Source organism: Dermacentor silvarum, chromosome 5, assembly GCF_013339745.2.
Source record: "Dermacentor silvarum isolate Dsil-2018 chromosome 5, BIME_Dsil_1.4, whole genome shotgun sequence".
Classification (NCBI taxonomy): domain Eukaryota; kingdom Metazoa; phylum Arthropoda; class Arachnida; order Ixodida; family Ixodidae; genus Dermacentor; species Dermacentor silvarum.
This window is the reverse complement of record NC_051158.1, coordinates 23,146,137-23,169,754: the sequence shown is the minus strand read 5'-3', so window position 1 is coordinate 23,169,754 and position 23,618 is coordinate 23,146,137. Positions and strand designations below refer to the sequence as shown.

Below are 23,618 nucleotides of genomic sequence, written 5' to 3'. Positions count from 1 at the left end.
GCTCCCTGTGACGTCATGGATTTTGACAGCGTCTTCCAGGTCTCAGTTAATTATTTAGCGGTAAAGATTGACTACATTGTGTTCTAAAGGAGGCCAAGATTGGGGCAAGTTTCGCGAACTTGCCCCAAGTCGAGACGTCACACTGAAGTGCTGACGTTGGGGTTTACGCGCGAAATTTAAAAAAAAGTTACTTTGAGCTTCATTTTCTCTTCTAATAATGGACCAGTGTAGTTAACGACAGCAGAGTTTTCGAAGAATACTTTCTCAGTGTAACTTGATTTAATGTCCCTTTAAATCGCTGCGTATAATGCGCGCGTCGCGGCCTCTGGCCGCCCACGTGTCGTGGCGCAGTGGCCGACCGGGTACCCCTTTTGTGCGTCATGGGAGAGAAGACCAGCTCGGCCAACGCGTTCCCGGATGACGGGCTGTGCGACTACATCTTCTTCGACTCGCTCTACAAGAACGGCCGCAACATGGTGCCCCTGCCGACCACCTACAGCAACAGCCTGAACACTTTCCTCAACGAGCACCCACCTTACCAAACCACGAGCCTCGGAGTTGGCTTCTCGTACCTGTGAGCAGTGGGGTCATTCATTAACCCATTCGAGCTGCCATTACGCAACATTTCCGAGCTTGAATAATACGCTGAATGTTAAATGTTAAACCGAAAACGAAGGATTGCGAAAAATTCAACGGAATTAAGTTGATTTTTAAGTGCCCGAAGTTTCCGAGCCGGACAGGGTTCTTCTACAAGCGTCAGTGCGACCAGCTTTGTCGCGCCACACAGCTTATGTAAACGAAACTCACCATGAAATTTTTATTTCGAAATAATTTCTGAATAGTTAACACAACTAGTGATCGAATGTGTCACGTTCACGATGCATTTCGGGCGTGCCCAGGGCGGCGCATTTTCAGGCAGGCAACTGTACTTCGGCGCGGTATTTCATTGGTTAAACAGGCACTAAAGAGAAGTATTGCATCTGCTTAGACTGATTAAGTATCCTTTCAAAAACACTGTTTTCGGGAACATTTAATTTAATTTCGCGCTAACAGCTTGATTACTAAAAGATAACACGAAGGTCACACTGCAGTACCTTGAAATTCGTGGCAGAACTTCGGTACCGGTATACGTCAGTACTACGTCACAAACTTCAAAGTACTTTTTTTTCTCGTTTTTGAGCCATTGTGGCTTAGTAAAACTTCTCGAAAATTTGCATTGGCATTTTGAGAATTCTATGTAGTAAAATGCGTTGATTTTGTAAGTATACTTGTAGATTATTGCATAGAGTTTTTTTTTTATAGAATTTGTTTTGAGGAGGCAAATCACTACAGTGGATAATCTAGTACTAAAATTTAACAGCACTCACTGTTCGGCTAGTTAGCCTTGCATTTTATGTTACTTAGTGCAAAGTGGCGGAGAGGCACAAAAAGGAACAGACACGGACGGGCGCTATATACAATCGGCTGTGTATTCACAGACCGCCCACCGACATTATACTATTTGGCGCATGAGCGCCCGGTATCATCACACTGCGCTATAACCGGGTCCCGGGTTATAACCGGGTCCCTCGCAAGTCAAAGCGCCACTCATATAGTCATTCATGGTTTTATAATCTTTCTGCCTCCGTTTTTTGTTAGTGTCTGTGCACCAATTTTCGATAAGTACCATAGTCAGAAGGATAGTCCAGCACTTGTTCTGTTCTTTGTGTCAATATCTGTATTTGTTCATTCATCTCAAAGAATGCGCTCTCTGAATCCGAGTCGGCCAGTCCGGCTCGCTAAACTTACTGACTCAGTCCCTGATCAGTCGGCACTGACCTGACAATCCGCGCTGTGTGTAACGTCTACAGCTACCTTGCGATGGCGGAGGAAGACCTGAAAGGGAGAAACCCGAGTCCACTCGCAAACTTCTGGAAGCAGGACGTCTACCACGTGGGGATCCTCGACACCCCCACGCTGATGCCAGAAAACCAAACCAAAGCGGCCATTTCGACACTGAAGGTAAGGTTCTCTCTTTCACACCATACTCATTGAGTCCTAAAAGAATCTGCAGAATCTCAGCACTATACTGGGGAGGAAATCGGATATTATAACACTGACGTTATCAGCTTATGTGGTCTTGAGAGAACTGAAGTGGTCGACATTAATGCAGAGGTTAGGCATATAACACCACGTCGCAATGATAAGTGCTGCAAAGTCCCTTTATAATAGTGAAAGAAATCGCCATCCGGCCGTCTGGCAAGAGCACAATTCCACAATGGAAATCGATACAGGTTGCTGAGGAAGAAAGCTCCGAAGTCTTGGAAAAATTCGTCCTGGTCCTGGGATCCAACCCACGTCTAACTCTTTTCCGGCTCTGTGGCTTTGTTATCTGAGTTATTCAGGACGATAGCAGATAACAATCAAGTGATAAGGAGACTTCCTCCGGCTTGTGGTTTTCGGCAAAATAAATTTGCCAGAAAGAACCCTCTTGTTTTGCCGACGTATTCGAAGGCATATCGAGAAGGTCAAAGCAGGGGACACGGGAGGGATACCTCGATACGATACGCGTGACAGATCTTTTGTCCGACCGTCGGACTTGATGTAATATGATAGAAACTTGCTGGATGCTGTTGGTGGTGCAGGACTGCAGGTATAGTTGTATATATGCTCAAACGCAGAGCCACATCATGTCACTTTGTCAAAATATATACAACTCACTAAGAGGTTCAAGGCCTCAATCACGATGTCTATATAGTTTGGGAAAAAGGGGTTACTCTATCCGCGTGGAAGAACGTCACCATGATATCTATCCCTGAACCTCACAAGCCACAGCATGTAATTGCCAACCTCGATCTGTATTGCTCACCTCGTGCTCGGGCAAAGTGATAGAGTGGAAAACTCTCAACCCCTTATTGCGGTTACAAGGCATCTCCACAAGACGCCGCAAATCTACGACTACAGCATGGCACTACTTCGCGCCATCGTTGGTTTAGATATTAAGTGCCAGCGGCAAATAACGAAACTCTACTTTTACTAAATGTGCTGTAAATTAGTGGCATATACCACTGAAACAATTTTGGCAAGGCCTCAGGGCTGGCAAATGTGCAATTTTCTGATTTCTGCAACAGAATTTCTGATTAGCAGCACGTTGTAGTGCTGCTAATCAGAAAATTCTGGTGCACAAACTTCAATACGTCGGTATATCTTGCCTAGCTTTATATTTCTTAGCCATTACCTTAGTAATTGGTCACGAATTGCCGAAATAATTTTTGCTGTTGCATTTAATGAAGTGTTGGACCTGTAGTCCCAGAATATACTGGCAAGCTTGTGTATACTTTTCTCAATTTTGTAATATAATGGCTCTTACACGAACCATTTTTGCTTTCCTGTAGGTAGTAGGTGTACGTGTCGAGACGTAATGACGCAGAAGGTGGTCACGTGGGAGCAGTACATCTCTACGTGTTGGCACTCGCTCCGGCTCGCTGAGTCGACTGCTGTGTTGCTACTTATTGCGTGGCCCGATGTAGCAGCGCAAATTATTTTGGGTGCTTTGGTTCTTGGGATTTTCATGTCCAGTGCCTATCGCAAAGTAATTATTGGCCCCAAATTATTGATGATGACAGCCAATATGAGCCAATAGCCCGAACGAACGAGCGCACGAGAAAGCGGAGAGAGAGCCACAGAGAGACGAGAGCGAAAGAGAAATCGAGCGATCGAGAGAACGAGCAAGAGATCGGGCAAGAGAAAGAGCGAACGAACGAGACGTTTTTCTAGTCGAGTCGGGCCACCGACCGTCCACCCGCAAGCACGAAAACGACTGCAGGAGCAAAGAAAGCTTAGTCAAACATTTGGCAACGCAATAATGATAACGAAGTAAGAGAATTTCACCTAGAAATCCCCATTAAAATTTACATTGAAGTAATTGCAATAACGGAAAGAATGAAGCAGTGGATCAAGCGAAATAATTCTGCCCCCCCCCCCCCCCTTCAATTCATTATAAACAGTTTTTACTTATTCGCTTGATCATTAATGTAGAAATTTCCCGCCAGTACTACTTTGAAACGCTAGAATCTTTGGAAATTTCGGGACCTTACTGTTCGCCTTCAGCATACGCTGTTTCTTGATGTGCATAGCTCTACTAAAGCTTTTGTTTCCTTGCAGGAAATAGATAGTCATCTCGAAATGCACAGACAACTGGGAAAGGACTTGATCTCGGTGCTCGCCATTCCGGATCCGGAGTTGGACTGGAGCTTGGCGTTTGCCATCTATTTCAGGTGCGTGTCAACGGCTGTGTCCGACGTGCGACGGCATATCCCCCCCCCCCCCCCCCCCCCCCCGTGCAGGTGTAGTTGTTGTAACAGAGAGTTCTAGCTTGTCCGCAAACATCTTGCCGCTTACCGTTTACCGGGCTGCCGGAGAGTTGTACGGAATCAGCAATATTGGTAACGCCATCTTGTGTCCCTTCATCTAATCACAGTGCCTTGGGCATGTTTTCATGTTACGCGAGTGTTCTTGTGGGGGAAAAAGTTAAGGAGGCAAAGTGCGCACGATTAAGGCGCTGCCGAAAATTTACGCCAGGAGCTGAGCAGAATACAATTGGTTACTGCAATGATTGTCTGCTTGACTTTTGCGCCACCAGGTGACGCCACCAACGCGGCCGCTTGAAGTCAGAGAAGCACTGAGCAAAATTAGTTTTGAATGAAGACTCGGGAACATGGATGACAATAAATGGGCCGCTAAAGTGCACATGTGTGTGCACTTTAGCTTGATCCAGATCAGATGGTGTAGATGTTCTTCGACACGAAGCTCTTGTAACATGTCATCACCACTCAGCACATCCTAATGGAATGCGAAGTGATCCACCCAGTGAGAGCCATAGGTAACGTACATGTTCCAGAAGCACTTGGTTTAAAGTGGACGGAAGCGTTAACCGGTCAGCAGTCGAGATAAGCAAGAGACGTTCAGAGTATTGGTGAAAAAAAAAAAAAAAAAAAAAAAAAAAAAAAAAAAAAAAACCCAGGGAAGAGATTGATCCAACCGGATCTCTTACAGTAGCAGTACAAGGCAGATCTTGAAGGGAAGGAGTGATTAAAAGGATGTATACAAAAATGCTAGATAATAAACATGTATATCATACCTAATAAAATCAAGCAGGCTACGAGACTATTTGTCACCGCCCCGCTTCGAATGATATGCCATTAAGTCATCATCGTCGTCAATCTCACGTTCACGTTTCCTGCAACCCGGTTATCCGCAAAAGAAGTTTACGGACAAACAAACTTTATAACGTCTAAATTTGTACTATTTAACGGAAGTACAAATGTTCTAAAGAAATATAGCGTCATATTGCTTGGATTCAAAGATGAAAGGTAACTTCTTTTTTTACTGTTTCCCTATTTTAATCTCGTATCCCAAAATAGTGATGTCGGCTTCACCCCTAACATGGTCATATCCCTCGGACACTACCGCTTTGGCGACAACACGGTCAAGAACTGCGTCATCATGCCTCCGACACGGCACCCGTTCGACATTCCACCAGACGACATTGCCAGGGACTACAACTATGATCTGGTAGGCACGTTTTAACAACTACGTATAGTCAAAGGTTCCGTAACCACGAAGGCCATCATGACTGTCGGTCTATTTAAGTTCTCTGCCGGACGGGGGCCTCTACCTGCGATCTCCAAGTTCTTTACTCACACCTAATCCGACCCCTATTCTAAGCCAACACCGGAATATGGAAAAGCTTGAGAAAAGAAATCCTCTAATGAAGGTCAACTAAACAAAAAACTAGCGTAGCTTGCACTGGAGGCGCAATGCTAAAAATACAGCGGAGCTCATGGGCACCTATAGCCAGTACTGGCTTTTGGGCTAGGCTAAGCACTATCAAGTCATCCCCAGCATTTTCCTGAATTTATTGATTATTGATCAATTATTGATTGACTATTGATTGGCTATCGATTGGCTATCGCTAGGTATTGGCTACGTACTTGGGATATGCTAAGCATTACCAAGTCATCCGCAGCATTTTCCGCAATTTATTGATTATATTGATCTATTATTGATTAGCTATTGATTCGATATAGATTGGCTATCGATGACTGACTAAGTTTAAATAGTCCCAACCATGCTTAGCTAGACTTAGCCAGGATCAGCTACGCTAGTTCACAGGGGCACGCTGTGAACGCTTTCTGCATTACCGCAAGGATCGTCCGGCATTTTATGTGGACAGCCGTCTTAAACAGCTCCGTTGTTAAAAACGCACGAACCTTTTGTTCTAAATGATGTTTGACACCAACATGCATTGTGGAGTCGCTCATTGATTCCATCCACGTCGACATCACTGGGTTCTTTGTCGCTCTTCTCACTGGATGCGTTGTCTTGTACCGTCCATATGCGCCGGAAACAAATACTTCGTAAATGCGCGCACGATGACCGCAGATCTCGAAAACACTTGAAGGTGCTAGACAAGGGGATGAAACGCGTACAACGTGGACCCGTCGTTTTCGTCCCCGTCTCTAGCGCCGTCAAGTGTTTTAGATATGTTTGACGAACTAGCTAAATTCACGGTACTGCTCGATGACCGCAGCTGGTATATTATTCTCCTTATGAAGCCGCAATCCAGCTTGCCGTCTACCTAAGCGACTCGCGCTTGGTTCGACCAGTCGTTCATGGGTCGCTTCTCTTAGCCAGTCGGTGCAGTACCAGTAACTAGTGTAATGACACCGCTTGTTACGTGTCATTAAGCTGGATGGGGTGGGGGGAAACAAAAAATGACAGATATTCGCTACAACAGGTGCGCTTGGGGACCACTGCCCAAGAAAATGGCGCCTGCTGGCCCAGCTTCCATCGGCTACAGAAGTGACTGGCTATGGCTATTGTTGACCACAGTGCAATTTCCGGTGTGTTAGGACCCATGATAAATGTGCCAGTGCGATTTTCTCCAAAGCTTGCGAATATTGAAAGAAATACCGCAAATATTGACGTCTTCAAAGAATTATCGAGAAATATTTATTGGTTCTCAAGTGACAATGGTGTACTACATCTTGTACACTGGGTGCATGGCCCATTTCTGAAAATTTCTGAAATTTTTGAAGCAACCTTTTTTGAGGCACAACGTACCCGTGCCCTTCTCACCCCTCCATGATGCTCGGGCATAAAAAATTCGGCACCGCTGCTGTTTTCTGATTTTTTTCGGGGTAGTGACCGTGACCATCCGCCATGAGCGACCAAATACACATATCGTAACGCCTAGAAGGCACGGCAACGGCAAAACCGACATCGCAAGTGCGGCTAAGGTGTCCTGAGTAATGCCATTTCAATGATACCATTTTGGCGGAATATTGTTGCAGGCTTTGCTAAACTACACTAGCCGCAGACGTCGTCTGCATCTTCAGCTGGTCTGGCGGCACAATTACAACATCAATGTCCTTTCATATGTATCCTGCACTCTCAACTTCATTCATAGCAACGCGCAAGCGACCAAAGGGCTTCCTTATGAAGAACAACTCTGTATCCGTGCTGAAACAGACCTAAAAAAAAGCGCCGATTTGAGAGTGCTACCGCCCCACTACTATATAAAGTACACCAAAATTTGAATGCGTGTCCCGTTCTTTCAAATAAAGCCGCAGATTCGACAGCTCGTTTCTAACACGCTCAACATGTGTACTATACACCGTGAAAAGCACAACACAAATATGTGGTATTCATTTTTAATTTTACGGAATTTTTGGAAATCGCCTGTGGCAGGTAGCTGGTTTATTCGATGAGGCGGACATTAATAGCACAAGAAAGCGATACACATATTTAACTATTAACAAAAATTCGCTAATTAACTTCTTCGTTAATTACTTTACGACACATTGCAATTTACGAATTGTAGCTGGTGAGCTTGTCAGGCGTATCCACTCGGAATGAATTTCCAGGATGACACCACTTTGGAGACTTGCGCCATCAAACTCGCCGCAAAGATTCACTGTTGTTGTTCTGACTTTTTTTTTACCAAAATGCTGTTTTATGCATTGAAGCACAAAAGTAATTGAAACGCCGATGTATTTCGTCGCATACTTAGAGAAATAATATCTCGAAACTTACAGATCCCGATGCGTGGCATTCGGTTTTCTTACATTACAGTCAACCGCCGTGTTTAGCATCCGACAGCTGTACTTGAGAAGAGCTAGCACCAGAGGTCTGCTGTCGGTGACCATGAAGGGCCGTTGGACGGTGCCCATGTCCAGCGACCACGTGGACTTCTTCTCTCGCTGCCTGTCAGATCCGAGCAGCAAGTCCGACTTTGGCAGGTACACGGAGGTGAGCGAGCAGACCGCAAAATTGATTCCGCTGAAAAATCGAAACCGGCGTTAGTAATCTAATGAGAAAGTCGTTAAATCAGGTGAGTCTTCTTTAGTATACGGCCGAGGCGGCAGCCTTGTCTTTGATTGAATATTTGTGATATATTTTGCGACATTTTGGTGACGTTAATAAACGGTAAAAGGCCCTAGTAAAATTTTGCGATGGAGTTTGACTAAACTGAATGCCTCGTCCCACATTTCCCAAGAAAATTAAGTACGGGTGGGCGAATATTCGGAGTTTCGAATAAGAATAAGAATAGTTGGTGCGCAATATTCGTTTCGTATTCAAAAATTAAGGATTCGGTATTTTCGAATATCGAAGATAACCAAATATTAGAACTGCAGAAAGTTGAGCAAGTTGGTATGGATTCATCCTGAAAGAAGGTCAGGTGTGCAGACACGGACACAGGAGGAGAAAACCAGACAACACAAACGCCGTCCATTGTGGCGATTGTGTTGTCTGATTATCTCCTCTTGTGTCCGTGCCTGCACACGTTACCTTCTTTCACGGTGTAACGAAATGTTTCGCAGCAACCGACTGTTAAAGTCGGGCAACTGTTCTCCGCCAAGTTCACAAAGTATACTCGTACCAAATGATCAGAAGTAAAACAATGACAAAAGGTTTGCAAGCGACGCGGAAACGAAGTCGGTAATGCAAGCTTTATTGACGGTTTCGTGGCGGACGCTTGGTGCTGGCTAACACTAATTGATTTAACTTTTGTACACATACATAAATAGCCAAGAAGGTGGACGTGGCAATAGGCGGTAGCCAAATCACTATTGGTAGTGCAACTCACGCGTAATGCGGAGGTTGCGGGTTCGGCTTCCACCAGCAGCAAGTCGTAATTGCCTGCTTTTGCATTTCCTTTTAGTTTACAATGTTGCACTTCAATCAAAAACTACAAATAACTGCCCTAATCTTTCCTTTTCTTCATTATCTGTTTGCTTCTTAGCGTTGTGGCTAACAAAAAATCGGGCCCCTCGGTACCCCTTCTCCTCGTTCGCTACATGACAGCCGGTTATTGCCGGCTGCCGGCTCCCAAGAAGACTGCCAATCAGTCTTTTTTGCCGTCCAGTCAAGTAGCCGTTTTATCCGTTACGCTACAACCAGTGATGTTTTCCTTGTAACGGGTCCTTTATTGTGTCTACGGCGCACAATTTCTTCTGAAGCTTCTTCTTTTCCTTTTCCACAACTTGTGATATTTTTTTAACAACCATTTATTTAGCGTTTCTGGAAAGCTAGACATCCAGCAGCCTGCCATTCTTGGAAAGCTTGTTTGTAACCAGTCTCTAAAGATGTTGAGCGGCTGCTCGATCGTGCAGTTCTTTTAATGGCTTTATAAATATTTTGTGGTTGAAGCTGGTTCTAATTGTTCGCAATAGTTCCATGGCTGTCTATTTTTCACGAGTAAGTAAAAGCGTGTAAGATGCTTAAACGGAAATAAATATTTATGCTGGAAATACGTATATGCGCCTGCATTTGACTATCCACAGATATTCAATTCGAAATGCGATATTTACAATTAGAATTGGATCCGTATACGAAAAAGTCGATATTCGCGCACCTCTAAAAGTAAGACGTATGCACCCCCCCCCCCTCCATCTGTAGCTATGTCTCAGTTCATGACTAAAAGCTAATCATTGAGACATCTAGGTACGCAAAAGCTGCTTTTGCAGACGAAATCCCAATATTCAAAGGAGATGTCATTTAAAAAATGGAGGTTGTTTTCACTGTTAACGTTCTGATGGAGGGCTCGCCAGGGCTGATGACAATGTAAAGCGGTAGTATTAAGAAAAGTTTATGAATCACTAAAACTTGAAAAAAAAACGAGACTTCTTCTGAAGTCATTATTATCACCATATCACTTACCATATTTGGTTAATACTGTGGTGTATTGAGCCAAGACCTGGCGACATTTTCCATAAAGAAGGTTACCAACGCTGATGGAAACAACGGCCTCAATATTGACTGCCGCGTAATAAGCCATAATTAAACGTATTTTTGCCATTGCCTGAGTTTTCTCGACCATTAAGTGCTAATCGCAAGCGGAAAACCAGGCGTCCGTTCACGAACAATCAGTGCGCATCTTGTGCAGCTTCCGCATTGCATCCGAGGGATTCTTGTTGGGCTAGCTGGTGATACTTAGCAGTTAGAAGACAGGCGCAAATTAACACATACCACACGAAGCGTCTCGTTGGAGCTTGTGCCATGAAACTAGAAAACCATTATCTGTTTCCATTCTGTTCTCAATTATAGTCATGCGTATCTGCGCATGTCTTCGAGTATGTTGAGCAGTTAATTAGACGAATTTGAAGGCCTAATAAACCGCTTGTTGTGGCATTCAACCTGTCGCCTTCATCGGCGTGTGTGTTGACTTGCGCCCCTCTTCTAATTGCTACTTTAATTCGCCGCGATGACTGCGGCGGCCGGACACCGAGAGCCTCATTGTAGGGATGGGTTCATAGTAATTTTTGAGATCAAATCAAATGCTAATCGAAGAGTGCCTCTCTTCTTCCATCGAAGACGCAGGAAGAGTGGCACCTAACAAACAAACAAACAAACAAACAGATAAAAATAAATAAATACATATCCAGATCAATAAAAAAATTAACCGACGACTACGATACTCCCTAATGTGAAATTTGAGCACAATCTGTCTCGTGCGGCACATTTCAAATGGAGCGAAGTGTGGCGCGACTGCCTCGGCTGATCGGGAGATCGCGAGAGGTAGCGCGTGGGTGAAGCGTGGGCGCGATTTACAGCAGCCGCCGCAGACAGACGTCCGCTCATGCAGCGCTTTGTTTTCATATATGGTATTGGCGGACGCGCTCGCCGCATGCCAACGGCGCGGTACTCCGGTACCATCTCGTAGCGGACGTCGCTGCAGAGCCCGTCTTGCGCGCCACTTCGCTTTTCTTTTCACGCTTTCACCATACCCACCCCCTCCGCTTTCATCCTCGCGCTCTTTTCGCTGTCGCTGTCTTTCATCTTCCGCTGAGCTCCGCGTTCGCTCTTTCAACCTGCGCTGTGCTCGTTCATTCGGTTACGCCGAGGGACGACGCCAACGCGAAAGGCAGGGCACCTAAGAGCCGCGCTTTGAAAATAAAAGCGTCTACGGTAAGCCATATAGATCGCTTGGGTTGTCACCTCACTGAAGTGTTTGTAATCACGGCTCCGCACACTGGCAGAGTTTAGTTCATAAAAGCAGCCAGAATGGTGAGGCCTGACTAGTAAAAAAAAAAAAGCTCCCGCAGAAACTCCTTTGGGAGTTGTCTAATCATGCGTTAGCATTGTGTCACTTGCTCATCTACACGCAGCATGGTTTCATTGTAAATGTTATGAAACTTGATCGGACCAGTATAAGCGACAGCGCTGCGGCGTCACCAGCGGCTGTGGACGACGGCGCAATGTGAATTCATGACGCAAGCAAACTAGTGTAGGTGACGGTGCCAGGTGCGTTGATGCCGTTCCGATTGTTACAAGCCGTCATTGCCTCCATCCGCTTCGAGCCACTATGAACCATTATCAACCGTACTCTGGCGTGGCAGCGCGGGCCCTATCTTGAAAGCGATCTGTGATGGGGACAGAGTGCGTCAAATGCTGATAGCTGATTCGTCTGCGCTGTGTTCTCGCCCTTAGTTAGCGTTGAAGCGAAAGGGAGCCCGGAGGTCAATTCGCTCGCTGCTGGGGGCCTTATCTTGAATACGATCGTCCTACGTGACGGACGTAAGACGTTCCCACGTTGGGTAGGTATAGAACTGCTCACGCATTTAAAATCAGTGTATATTATGCGCTGCCTACCACCCGTGAGATGGACCGCAGCCCGTCCGCGCGATGACAGCCAAGAGACTCTATAGAAGTCTCGCATTTCTTCTTCTCAGGTGTGTCCGGACGGAAGATCCGCATCCGGTGGCAGGAACAAGGTTCAGCTAACTTACTCTGGCAAGCACTGCGCCATGCTCACCTACAACCCGGTCACCAAGCTCGCGTTCGTCTATGACAACGAAGATGCACTGGCTGTCAAGGTAAACGATTGTTTTTAACGCTTTTAAAGCGTTCTTCGGACAATCCCCCCCCCCCCCCCCGCCCTTTCGCGGTTTCCGTTTCTGGCCGAGTACAGCCAACTTGGGAGACTGGGTGTCACTATGCGCTACCAAGCACTGAGTGAAAGTACCACCGAACGGACTTGCATAAAAATTTTGTATGCTGAACAAGTATGGGGTCAGCGTACGAAGAACTTATCTATTTTTAGACCAGGTTTAATTTGGTAATATCGACCAATACTCAGACCTTCCTTTAGCCATTGCTATACTTGTGTGAACTTATATTTGAAGGAATGTTTTAAGTGACTTGACCGCATCAAATTATGCGACTGCCGACAGTCAGCACGGTACAATAACTATTGTATTTTTGATTATTCCATTCAAAATTGATTCGGAAATTCAAATTCGTTCAAGTTCGATCGAATCTATTACAATTCGAGAACGAATTCTTAAAGGGGAAACTCTAATGCGAGTGATGGCCCTTTCGAATTATTTGGCTGGATGGGAGTTGCGATTTCTGGCCACAAACACCGGCTTATGGCAGATAACTTATAAAGCAGATAACTTATTTATAAGCTCAATTTCCAGCCCTTCATCATTAATGTCTGGGTTTAGGCAGCTCATGTATGTGTTGTCATGGGAATGTCAAATATTGGGTACTTGTAGAGCGCCAGTTGGACAATGATAGTTCTGGACATTGCTAGTTGAAAAAAGCTAATTTTAAAAGGGCAGTGCTTGTTCTTGACTGTTCTTATGTTTTGTCCTCGTCTAAGTTATATGCACTCACCAGTCAACTATAATGACAAATTTACCGTGCTACACCTGTCTAAAACAATATGCAGTGCGATAGTATTACACTTCTGTCCTTCAAGGAGGGTAGCTTGTCTCGCCACGTCTGGTGTCATGTGGTTCCTTTATTTGTTTCATTACTGCAGCAAGGCCGAATAAACTCGCTCAAAGACAGTAAATGAAAGGCTGTGACTTCACGGACCGATCCTTACACAATATGTTTCTCGCAAAACGTTCTAGCTTGGTTTGTAACGCGCACCGACCTCGGAGGCAGCGCAACGTCTCAGCCCCCACACGCCGCGTAGCGATTAACCAGTAGAGGTAACTAACCAATGAATTTCCTCAGCAACATATCTAAGCACGTCTATCGGGTAAATTTCACAATCACTTTGCAATGGCGTCTGCATTTCCACTTTTTTTCTTTTTAATTTTTCCTGTGCAGCTCTGTAGCGCAAAAGCCCAAGACACTGAGCTGAAGTTCGGCGTCGCCGCTTACGACATCGACTATGACGATTACGAGAACCAGTGCGGCTTCCTGAACAAGTACGGCCGGCACAGCCGCTTGAAGCAGCTGAAGATGGTTGTTGACTACTTCAGGAGTAGCCCCATGTTCAACGAAGAAGCCTGCAGAGTGTTCGGGGACCGAAAGCGTCCCGGTTGACCGTGTGCTTCTCCGATGCCATTCCGCTTGCCAGAGCGATGCCGTGAAATATACTACTTATGCTTCTGTGATTACGGATGTATTTTTATTGCATATAGTTGAAGACGACAATATAATTTGATAGAAGTAACTTCACTTCAATGTAATGCACATCTTCGTCCTAATCAGTTCTGCAGAAATTGGCAAGGTAGACTGTGTTGTGCACGTTCCTCTAAAACAGGAACGAAAGCTCGTTCCTTCCCAATCTTGGAATGAATTCCCGTTACAAGTTCCTTTAATGCGAAAGGAACGCGTTCCAGTTACAGTTCCTTCGAACGTGTCGTTACATTAACGTTACATCTATTTTACAGCGTAAGCTGTAAATATTGATTCCAATAGCCGTTTCGGGTCGCGATGATGCCGCCGCCGGCGTACGCCGCGTAACCGCTATCGCCGGAAACGCGAAAAAAGTACCCGATTCCCGCCGGGATAGAACCCGCGCCCACTGCGTGGGACCCGGATACTCTACCACTGAGCCACGCATGCACTTGCTATCGGGCCGCGGAAAATACCCTAAGGCAAACGCAGGGGGCGACGAATAGAGCCTCCGCCAGTATGGCGGCGCCATCTAGGTAAGATGCCTGCAAACGCAGTGTCAGCAGGCGCAGACGACATGTGAGTCAGACGAGGCGCGCAATCAACGCGCTCCCGAGCTGCCGAGCCTCCGCCAGTATGGTGGCGCCATCTAGTTAAGGTGCCTGCAAGAGCGGCGCGCCCGACATGCAAGTTGTAGATGTAAGGCGCAGATCGGGCGCAGCAGACTGCTGTGCAGAGAGCATTACAAGCCGCAGCTCGCCGTCGACGCCGGGCGGAAAGTTCAAATCGTTCTCGTCAAAAAGAGGCGAACAGACTGCCGCGAAGACCCTGTTGTGCGTGATGCCCAAAATCGAGCTACTCTTGAGCCGCTCCACCCGCTTACGCTGTGACTGCTGCGTCTGCCACGCAGGCCTGTGATTTTTTATTTTAATTAAAATATAATGTCGCACAATCCTGAGGCGAAATAAAGTAAGCAATTTAAAACTCACATCGAGGTCTAAACCAACTCAATTTTCTCGAAAGCTGACGACAAGAAAAGGAGTAAACCACTTCTTTACAGTTACACATGCACCGTACTTCATACCCAGAGTGAATATTTTGCGTAATCACTTCAGAGTGAATTTCGAAAAAAAAAACGTTGAAGGCAATGTGCAATGTATTGTACAAGGGGTCTTAGGAGGATATAATTATATTTCTTGCAGAAGAAACCGCATCGAAAGGAACAATACATTGGCGTGTAATGATTTCTTGTGCAATATTGCAGTATGAGTGGGGAAAATGTCCAGAATACATTTTCGCAATTTAGTAAAGACCCTTGTTTGAACTCAGCAAGAGTTAAATCTCGATGTTGGTGTCCGACAAGCCGGCATGGAGGAACGAAACTATAGGAGGGAGCGTCACGTGACAATATTGAAGCCTAGTCATAAAAAACATAACGGAGAACTTATAATATATATATATATATATATATATATATATATATATATATATATATGTACGAAAGAAAATGAACCATAGTCATGTAACAGGCAAGCGGTACTTATTTGAGCCTCACGCGGTCGCCCATCCGCCCTGCATGATGGGCTGCGTACGTACGTGCGTCTGTTCAATGCCGTGGAACGCTTACAGAAGGAACGCCGTTCCCTGTGCCGTTCCTTCGTAAAAATAACGAGTTACCGTTACAGTTCAACCTCCCCTTAATTGAACGGTGGCGTTCCTCCATTCCTCCCAAAAGGAACTATAGTTCCAGGAAAGCCGTTCCGTACGAAACTGGCATGAAGGCCATCAAGTCGCGCCGTTATCACGCGCGTTGCGCCTTGCCGTTCTCGCTGCGTTCTCACTGCACCAATCGAAAAGGGTCAGTGCAAACAAATATGCCAGAGACCTAGCGATCGGCGCGCAGCTGCGAACCTGGTTACGCTCCGATGCAACTAGCCTGGCTAGAACGCGCTTCAGCATGCCACCCAAATTTTTTTTTTTTTTTTTTGCTGCCGTTTTGCCTGCCACTGAGTCAAACGCGAAGATGGGTGTGTGTGGGCATGGAGAGGTTTGCAGCGCACTATATGGCGACAAAGCGTGCGCTGCAAACCTTCGCGGGCGGCGCCTCAGGCTTGCCGATCCGGAGCTTCACCGCCCACTCCTTTTAGGACACGCGTCCAGCGTAAACGAATGAACCTTATCTCATCTTTCGCCGCTCGGTTGGTGCACTGAGGTACCCAACACATCCTGTTGCTTTTAACATTTTTTTTCCATGGCGGTAATAGAAGCTGTTAACAAAACAGAAACGCGTCCGAGCATACAGAGTCGCACGGTAACTGTACACTGCGCGGATATTGTTTGAAATATCTATCTCGCTGACCACTACGTGGCGCGACAGTCTGTGTGCATTGCGATGTGCGAGGCGGGGCCGACGAACGCGACGTGGCGAGGGTAACCTGGGAGACGGTGGTAACCTCGCCAAGGTAGCGATACCTGGTAGCAAAGCTTCGATATAAGCCCATACGTTCAAAATATGGCGGCTCGTCCGCGGTTCATGGGGCTTAGCGCCATCTGTGTGAGGAGGGAACACTTCCGGCGGAAGAAAAAATAATGTGACGGCATATTCGTTAAAAAATGTCACAGTTTCGCCCTGAGGGCGAAGCAATGAATGCGATAGCAACACAGCAATGTCATACGAAGTAAGGTCAGCGGCTTTGGTAGCAATATGAATTGTAGTAAACATGAGCTGATTAAGTAAACAGGTGTGCTGCGGCGTAAGTAGACCGACATGAAGGGAGACTCGATGACCACGAGAAGGTGCGTGTGAAACGGTGGTGTTGATGAGAAGCGCTTCCCGTGGGCAGCGCGTGCGAAGACCTGTAGCGCTGCACTGCCGATCCGGGCAGCATTGCATATGTAGCGTGCGTTGGAAAATGTGGCCCGACTATTATTAACTGAATGAACAAGCACAAGCATGGTGTGAGCGCGCACAAGCAAACATGAAAGGATCACACTGAATGACTGCGGACAACGACTGTCAAAACGCTGGCAGCAAGCATACGCCGCAGGGGGCGAAGGTACGTGCGGTCTATCGCTTCAAAGGAAACTGAGCGGCGAATGCACGGCGCATAAAGGTCAGAACCGTGTGGAGATAAAAGACGGTACGGACGAGCGACGAGCGCGGTTGTTGGCAGAGTAGAAGTGCGCCCCCCCCCCCCCCCCCCGCTCCCTCCGGCGCTGGCTTCCTGCTTCCTTGCTTGCGCGTGGGAGATGAGTGCGTTCGCTCTCCGTGACAGCGCGCGTCCCCGCACGCTTCCGCTCGGGCATACGGCGCGCGGCGAAGATTTTATCTGTAGGGAACCTCACGGCGACGGCGACGGCAGAAATCCGGTTGAAGTGTCCATATAATTGCTATCGCAATAAAACAGAAGTGACGTAATTTTGTTCTCATTTGGTAGGCCTCCGAAATTTGTTTTCGGAGGCCTACCATTAGAGCTGTATATTCAAATGCCCCACCATTCGACTTGATGGGCGTTCCGAGCTTTCAGCGCCTAAAGCGATGCAGGAAAAGGTCAGCCGTACGGGTGTCGAAATCGCATCGCTGCACAGAACATACTTTCTTTGGAGGCTGACGAACGCTTTGGGCGTAGATTGCGTAGAGAGCTCGTCCTTTCGTCGGACGCCAAGCCAGTCGGCCAGCGGTGTCGGACGAAAACAACTAAAGTAAACAATTATCTGGCGGTCGCAACTCACTACTTTTGACTGCCCAGGTTAAGAAACAATAAAACTACCCACGTCACCTAATTCAAATAAACGTCGACATGCAAAACAACACAACGTGTGAGGGGGGCTATATTGTAACGGCTGAACTTTACGAGCGCGCCTTTCTGCGCTCTTCAAAAGCTGCATTGCATTGCAAGTGATATCGGCGGCTATCGGTGGGCGCTCTTACGGTGGGCGCTGAAAAAAGGTATTTATTGATAATGATCAAGTAAAATAAAGTTGTTCTTTTCTCGCGATGCGTATGTAAAACTGATTCGGAGTTTTATTTTCATTGAATGAATCTAACTGTCTCTCGCTTTAATTTTTAAAAAAACACGCTTTTTTCTTTCACAATGTTTCTTCCCTCCAAACATAGCCGCGCTTCAATCGCTGCTCCCATAACCACCCTTGCTGATGTTGTTGATGTTGGTGACAATTCGTTCTGAACCGCTTTTCGCCCGAAGCAACGCCTCCTAGACCTATGTGGATCGACCTTGACCTCACCGAGTGATGACGTCACGTGCGTCATCGCCAGGCGCAGTTTTATTGCGATAGCAATTATATGGACACTTGAACCGGATTTCTGCCGTCGTCGTCGCCGTCGTCGTCGCCGTCGCCGTGAGGTTCCCTATAGATAAAATCTTCGCCGCGCGCCGTATGCCCGAGAGGAAGCGTGCGGGGACGCGCGCTATCACGGAGAGCGAACGCACTCAATCTCCCACGCGCAAGCAAGGAAGCAGGAAGCCAGCGCCGGAGGGAGCAAGGGGGGGGGGGGCGCACTTCTCTGGCAACAACCGCTCGCCTCGCACCGTCTCTTATCTCTACACGGCTCTGACCTTTAAGCGCCGAATGCATTCGCCGCTCAGTTTCTGTGGAAGCGATAGACCGCACGTACGTACGTACCTTCGCCCGCTGCGGCGTATGCTTGCTGCCAGCGTTTTGACAGTCGTTGTCTGCTGTCATTCAGTGTGATCTCTTCGTGTTTGTGCGCGCTCACACCACGCTTGTTCATTCAGTTCGTAATAGTCGGGCCACATTTTCCAACGCACGCTACACACGCAATGCTGCCCGCATCGGCAGTGCAGCGCTACAGGTGTGTCCCTTCGCACGCGCTGCCCACGGGAAGCGCTTCTCATCAACACCACCGTTTCACACGCGCCTTCTCGTGGTCATCCAGTCTCTCTTCATGTCGGTCTACTTACGCCGCAGCACACCTGTTACTTAATCAGCTCATGTTTACTACAATTCATATTGCTACCAAAGCCGCTCACCTTACTTCGTATGACATTGCTGTGTTGCTATCGCATTCATTGCTTCGCCCTTAGGGCGAAACTGTGACATTTTTCTGCTAACGCTGCACGGCCGAACCAACAGCTTGAACAGCTCCGCTGTTAAAACTATAGTACTGCGTTTCATGCATCAGGTGCGACGCTGTGGAAGCTACGCAAGAAGTACGGTCATTAAAATGGATCACTCCGCGCGTTCCGTCTATGCCTCGCTGCGCGCCAGCGGCGTTTGCTCGCGCGAGCTTGCACGTGAGGCTGCCGCGAAGGGCTGCAAATAAATAAAACGACGAATAGCAAATTGATCTAAAACTACGTGTTATCAGCCGTATGAGTACAAGGTGTGTTTGTTTCTAAGGGTAAATTCATCTTTTCGTTCAGAACTGAGCGTATATGAAGAACATTATTACAAAAATTGGTCAACAAACACCGAACTACTGCAAAAAAAATAGTCGCACTTTCACCCGAAAGGCGAAGCATCAATTGCGCTAGCAAATTAGTAGAGAGCTATGCGGAGTAAGGATAGTAGTTTTATCAGCTGTATAAACTTGGACATGCAGCAGCACCAGCAACGCGCAGAACTGTTGTCGACGCCGTCGGCGTTTTGCCCGCGTTCGCACCGAACGCGCGCGGCGTCGGTGACTGTTTTCGGTGCCTCTGGGGGCGGCTCCGACGTTTTCGACGAGATCAGAACGGGACACTCGTCGAGCAGCATCGGAAATCTTACCCACCTTCTCACCTCGCAACGTTTTTATATAAATACGCAATTGTTACCGCAGCTAAATGTCGCCTCCCCTCCCTCCCTCCCATCCCCCCTACGGCCTTTCGCGTGACGGAGGAAGTCGCGTTTGCTCCCTATATATGGTAATTGTAAAGAAGGAAATGGGCGCTTAATTCCGCAGCCCTTCAGGGAGCACGGCGCAGAACGCGCGTTTGCTCTCCGACGTGCGTTCGCTCCCCGTGAAAGCACGCGTCCCTCGCCCCCTTTCACTCGCACATACAGCGTCCGGAGCGCGGCGACGATTTCATCGCCATTGACGTCATACGGAACCTCACGGCGACGCCGACGGCAGAACTCCGCTTTGGAGTGTCCATGTAATTGCTATCGCAATAAAAGCATCTCTAGCCTCCACGTACAGCGTTGCATCTGATGTATGAAACGGAGTATAGTCCATACATTCTCTGCTTTATCTATTATCTGAGAAAGATTTGACGTTGATGGCGGCTAGAGGAGCGAGTTAGAAACGGCAAACTGTGAGGCATCGTGGTTGCTTTGTGGACCATCACGATGTCCAGGCTCGAGCCAAGTTAGACTGGTATATGAACTGCATTTTGTTCATCGGTCAAACGGTCGTAACATTCTCCGGCGGTTTTCATGCCACCGCTGATGATCTCCTTATTTTTAGAGCGAAAGCTTTACTACTCCAGTTACAAACCCAGAAAGCGCCTGGCTCCGTATATCTGACCAACAAGCTCAGTGAAGCTCAAACTGTGACTTAACTGGCCACCACTGCTGCGTACGCCACGTGGGCGCCCATATATTAAAAGCGATCTGCAATGTGGACAAAGTGCGCGGTCGCTCGGGCCTTATGTTCAAAGCGATCTGCAATGTGTAACCGAGTGCTGGTAGCTTCGCATGTGCCGTGCTTTCGACGCTTAGTTCGCGGTCAAGCGAGACGCAGCATGAAGGTCAATTTGCTCGCTGCTCCTGTCGCACCGACCAGCGTCTGTGTGTTGTCTTGTGGTGCAATCGTAGATGCAGTAGTTGCTGAGGGCGCCGAGCAGCATCTGTGTACTTTCCCAAAGCAAGCAAAACCCCTGTGGTCACTCGACAAACTTGGTTTAACCGCATTCAACCACGGCATATTTAATTGTTTCTGTAGTGTAATCTCTCACACACTTGCTAGTTTTGCCGTTTTTAACGAGGCCTTCTCAATTATTTTTTCTGCAGTGTGGTCCGTCATGTCCGTGCAGATTCTCACGTCATTTTCGACGATTCCTTTAGGTTTATGCGCAAAGAATCATTGGTAACTCTGGTAACTCATTGGCTCCTCTGGTAACTAACGTCGCCACAGGCTTTCGCCAAACCACTACACAGACAGCCCAACCCGGGCTGTCTCAGTGTTTCTAGCCCAGGCCGGCAAACACCGAAAGGGTGCCAAGTCGTGAATGCTGCATTAGCGAGAGTTACGTTTACTAGATGAGCGTGGGTAATGCTAATGGTGCACTTATATCCGTTCGCCGTTCCAGAAAATCGATTAAAAGGTGTGCGCTGAGAAGAAAACTTAATCATGACTGTCGCCATAGCTTTCAAAATTTTGTTATGTTCATAAAATATTTATTCAAGAATAACCGATGCAGCAATATTCACTTTGAAGGTTCTGTAATGTGGCGTGTGTGAGCCGATCTGTTAATAGTAGCGCTCCATTGACAGTCTATTCCGTCGACTAGCTCGCGCCGATTGCGCGATTGCGCCGATGCCAAAGTAGAACAGTAATGATGCCTCAACGACAACGTGTGATCGTACTATAAAGTATAATTACTGTATGATTTAAGCAACTGTATTTTAAGTGTTGTCGATTGCTCGTCGATTAGCTCGCGCCGATTGCGCGATTGCGCCGATGCCAAAGTAGAACAGTAATGATGCCTCAACGACAACGTGTGATCGTACTATAAAGTATAATTACTGTATGATTTAAGCAACTGTATTTTAAGTGTTGTCGATTGCTCACAACCATTCCTCACTACACTGCATAGGCCGTGACGTAACTCTAAATAAAGAAATAAAAAAATCACCAGCCCTTTCCCTGTCGAGAAAATGGGGGTAAGCGCAGCTTTTCGTGTGTGTATCTCAAAATAACCTTTTAATATCTCCGATCTTGCTGTCTTTATGTAAATTATACTTTCTTTTTACAACGTTAGTCCCTCTGAAATGGGTATCTCTCGCTTTCTCTTTCTCTCTTTTCTCTCTCTCTTATTCTTTCTATCTTTCTTTCTCTTTTTTCGGTTTCTTTCCTTCTCTCTTTCTTTCCTTCTCGCTTTCTCTCTTTCTTTCACTCGTTTTCTTCCTCTTTCTTTCGTTCTCTCTCTCTTTCCTTTTTTTTGTCCCTGGTATGGGCCATTGAGCTTGGACCCTTTCTGCACGATCCCCAGGATCGGCCCACGTCTCAGCATGACACCATCACCGCCGAAACTTGTCAGCCTATAAAGCTTCGCTTAAAAAAAAGAGACAGGCGGGTCGCCGTACAGGCACGCGCTCACGCGCGCAGCCGTCCTCGCTCGCTTCGGTGGCGTGTCTGGCGCATGCATCTGGCGCGTCATTGGCCTGTCGCTAGGTAACGCAAGAAAATTAAGTCGCAAAGTATAAGTTCATTAACACGCAAAACATTTTTTACTTTTCGCGACAAAGAATTAAAAAAAAATAAACAATGTCAACTTAATTTCACTTTTTTTTTTCGATGCTTGCGGCAGCTATCGGATGGCGTCAATACTATAGCGTGACGTGTTTCCTATTGCCAGTTTTCACCGAGTGTCCCCTCTTGTTGAATGTCTTCCTCTATGCCGGGAACGTCGAGAATTTGCCCAGATGACTGGTTGCCATGGCTACGCACGGCGCGCCGCCTGCGCGAGACGGCATCGTCGGCTTCTTAATCTCGCTCTCTCAAGTTCATTCGCCAGCGAGCGCACGAGGCTAGAGGCTCTATTCTGGGGCTCTATTCTGGACACGCATGGCGGCTGCACGGCCGCCATTACCCGCCATCTTGGCTGTCTCATTGGCGTTCCAGAGGTCACGTGTTTTGAAATTTGTGCCGGGAAACGGAAGTTTTGCAAAATGCAATTTTGCGTTTTCGTCAGAATGACGAAACGTGACGTGGAGCTGCAAATTTTCTCGACTAATACTTTTTTGTGGTCCTTGGCACCTATATTGCGACTTTAGCGCTTTAAAAAGAAAGTGGACGGTAGCGTGCAGAAGCCCGTGCAATGCATCTGCAATTTCGCGAATATGTGGTGGCGTTCCAAGACAGCCGATATGTCAGCTTGCTGATTGGCTGAAGAAATATCCCGTGATGAGCGTCACAGGAAGGGCTGTTTCGTAAACGTCAATTTGACGTTGCGTGACGTTGCGCTGGGCCGCCATTGCAGAGATTTTCCGCCATAATTTATGGTGCGACGAGCCGCGCGAACTATGGTAATGAGCGGCCATATGCAATAGCAGTCGAGAGGCATGCGTATCGCCGCATTTTCCCTGTCATTTGGGACCATGGAGATATTTTGCTCACAACGCGTGCTCATAGCACTTGCGTCGCTCTTGGGTGGTGTTGGCATTTGTGTTTTGAACCATCATTTTTTATTAAAAATAGGTTTATTTGAAATAATATTGGTTGAAACTAACAAACTTTCTGCAACTTCTACTTTTCACTACTGCGTTTGTACCGTAATCAATATTAATGACTTTTCGCGTCATCTAAGGCTATGACAACGGCGACCTTTTAATTCATAAAAAGAAATGTTCGCAACGCGGCGCCTTGAAGTTTCCTCTCGCGGTGCGAGTAAGCAGCAAAGTGAACAAGAGATGGCAATGCCGGCACTTGCGTCGCGCAAGCGGATGCCTGTGACGCGCGCAACGCTATCGATGATATTCGGCCGCTTCTCAGCCAGACCAGTCGGGCTGAGTCACTTGCGTTTCACGAG

At 47.1% G+C, this 23,618-nt stretch overlaps 1 protein-coding gene across 1 annotated transcript; it reads left to right on the top strand.

Moving 5' to 3' along the window:
* Positions 1 to 365: 365 nt before the first annotated feature.
* Positions 366 to 13,878, top strand: LOC119454004 (uncharacterized). The gene is made up of 7 exons (XM_037716022.2): positions 366 to 574; positions 1,851 to 2,001; positions 4,144 to 4,256; positions 5,403 to 5,553; positions 8,116 to 8,292; positions 12,216 to 12,359; positions 13,609 to 13,878. Exons 1-7 carry the CDS (start codon positions 381 to 383, stop codon positions 13,825 to 13,827), a joined length of 1,149 nt encoding a protein of 382 aa, XP_037571950.1. The 5' UTR covers positions 366 to 380; the 3' UTR covers positions 13,828 to 13,878.
* The last annotated feature ends 9,740 nt before the right edge of the window (positions 13,879 to 23,618 follow it).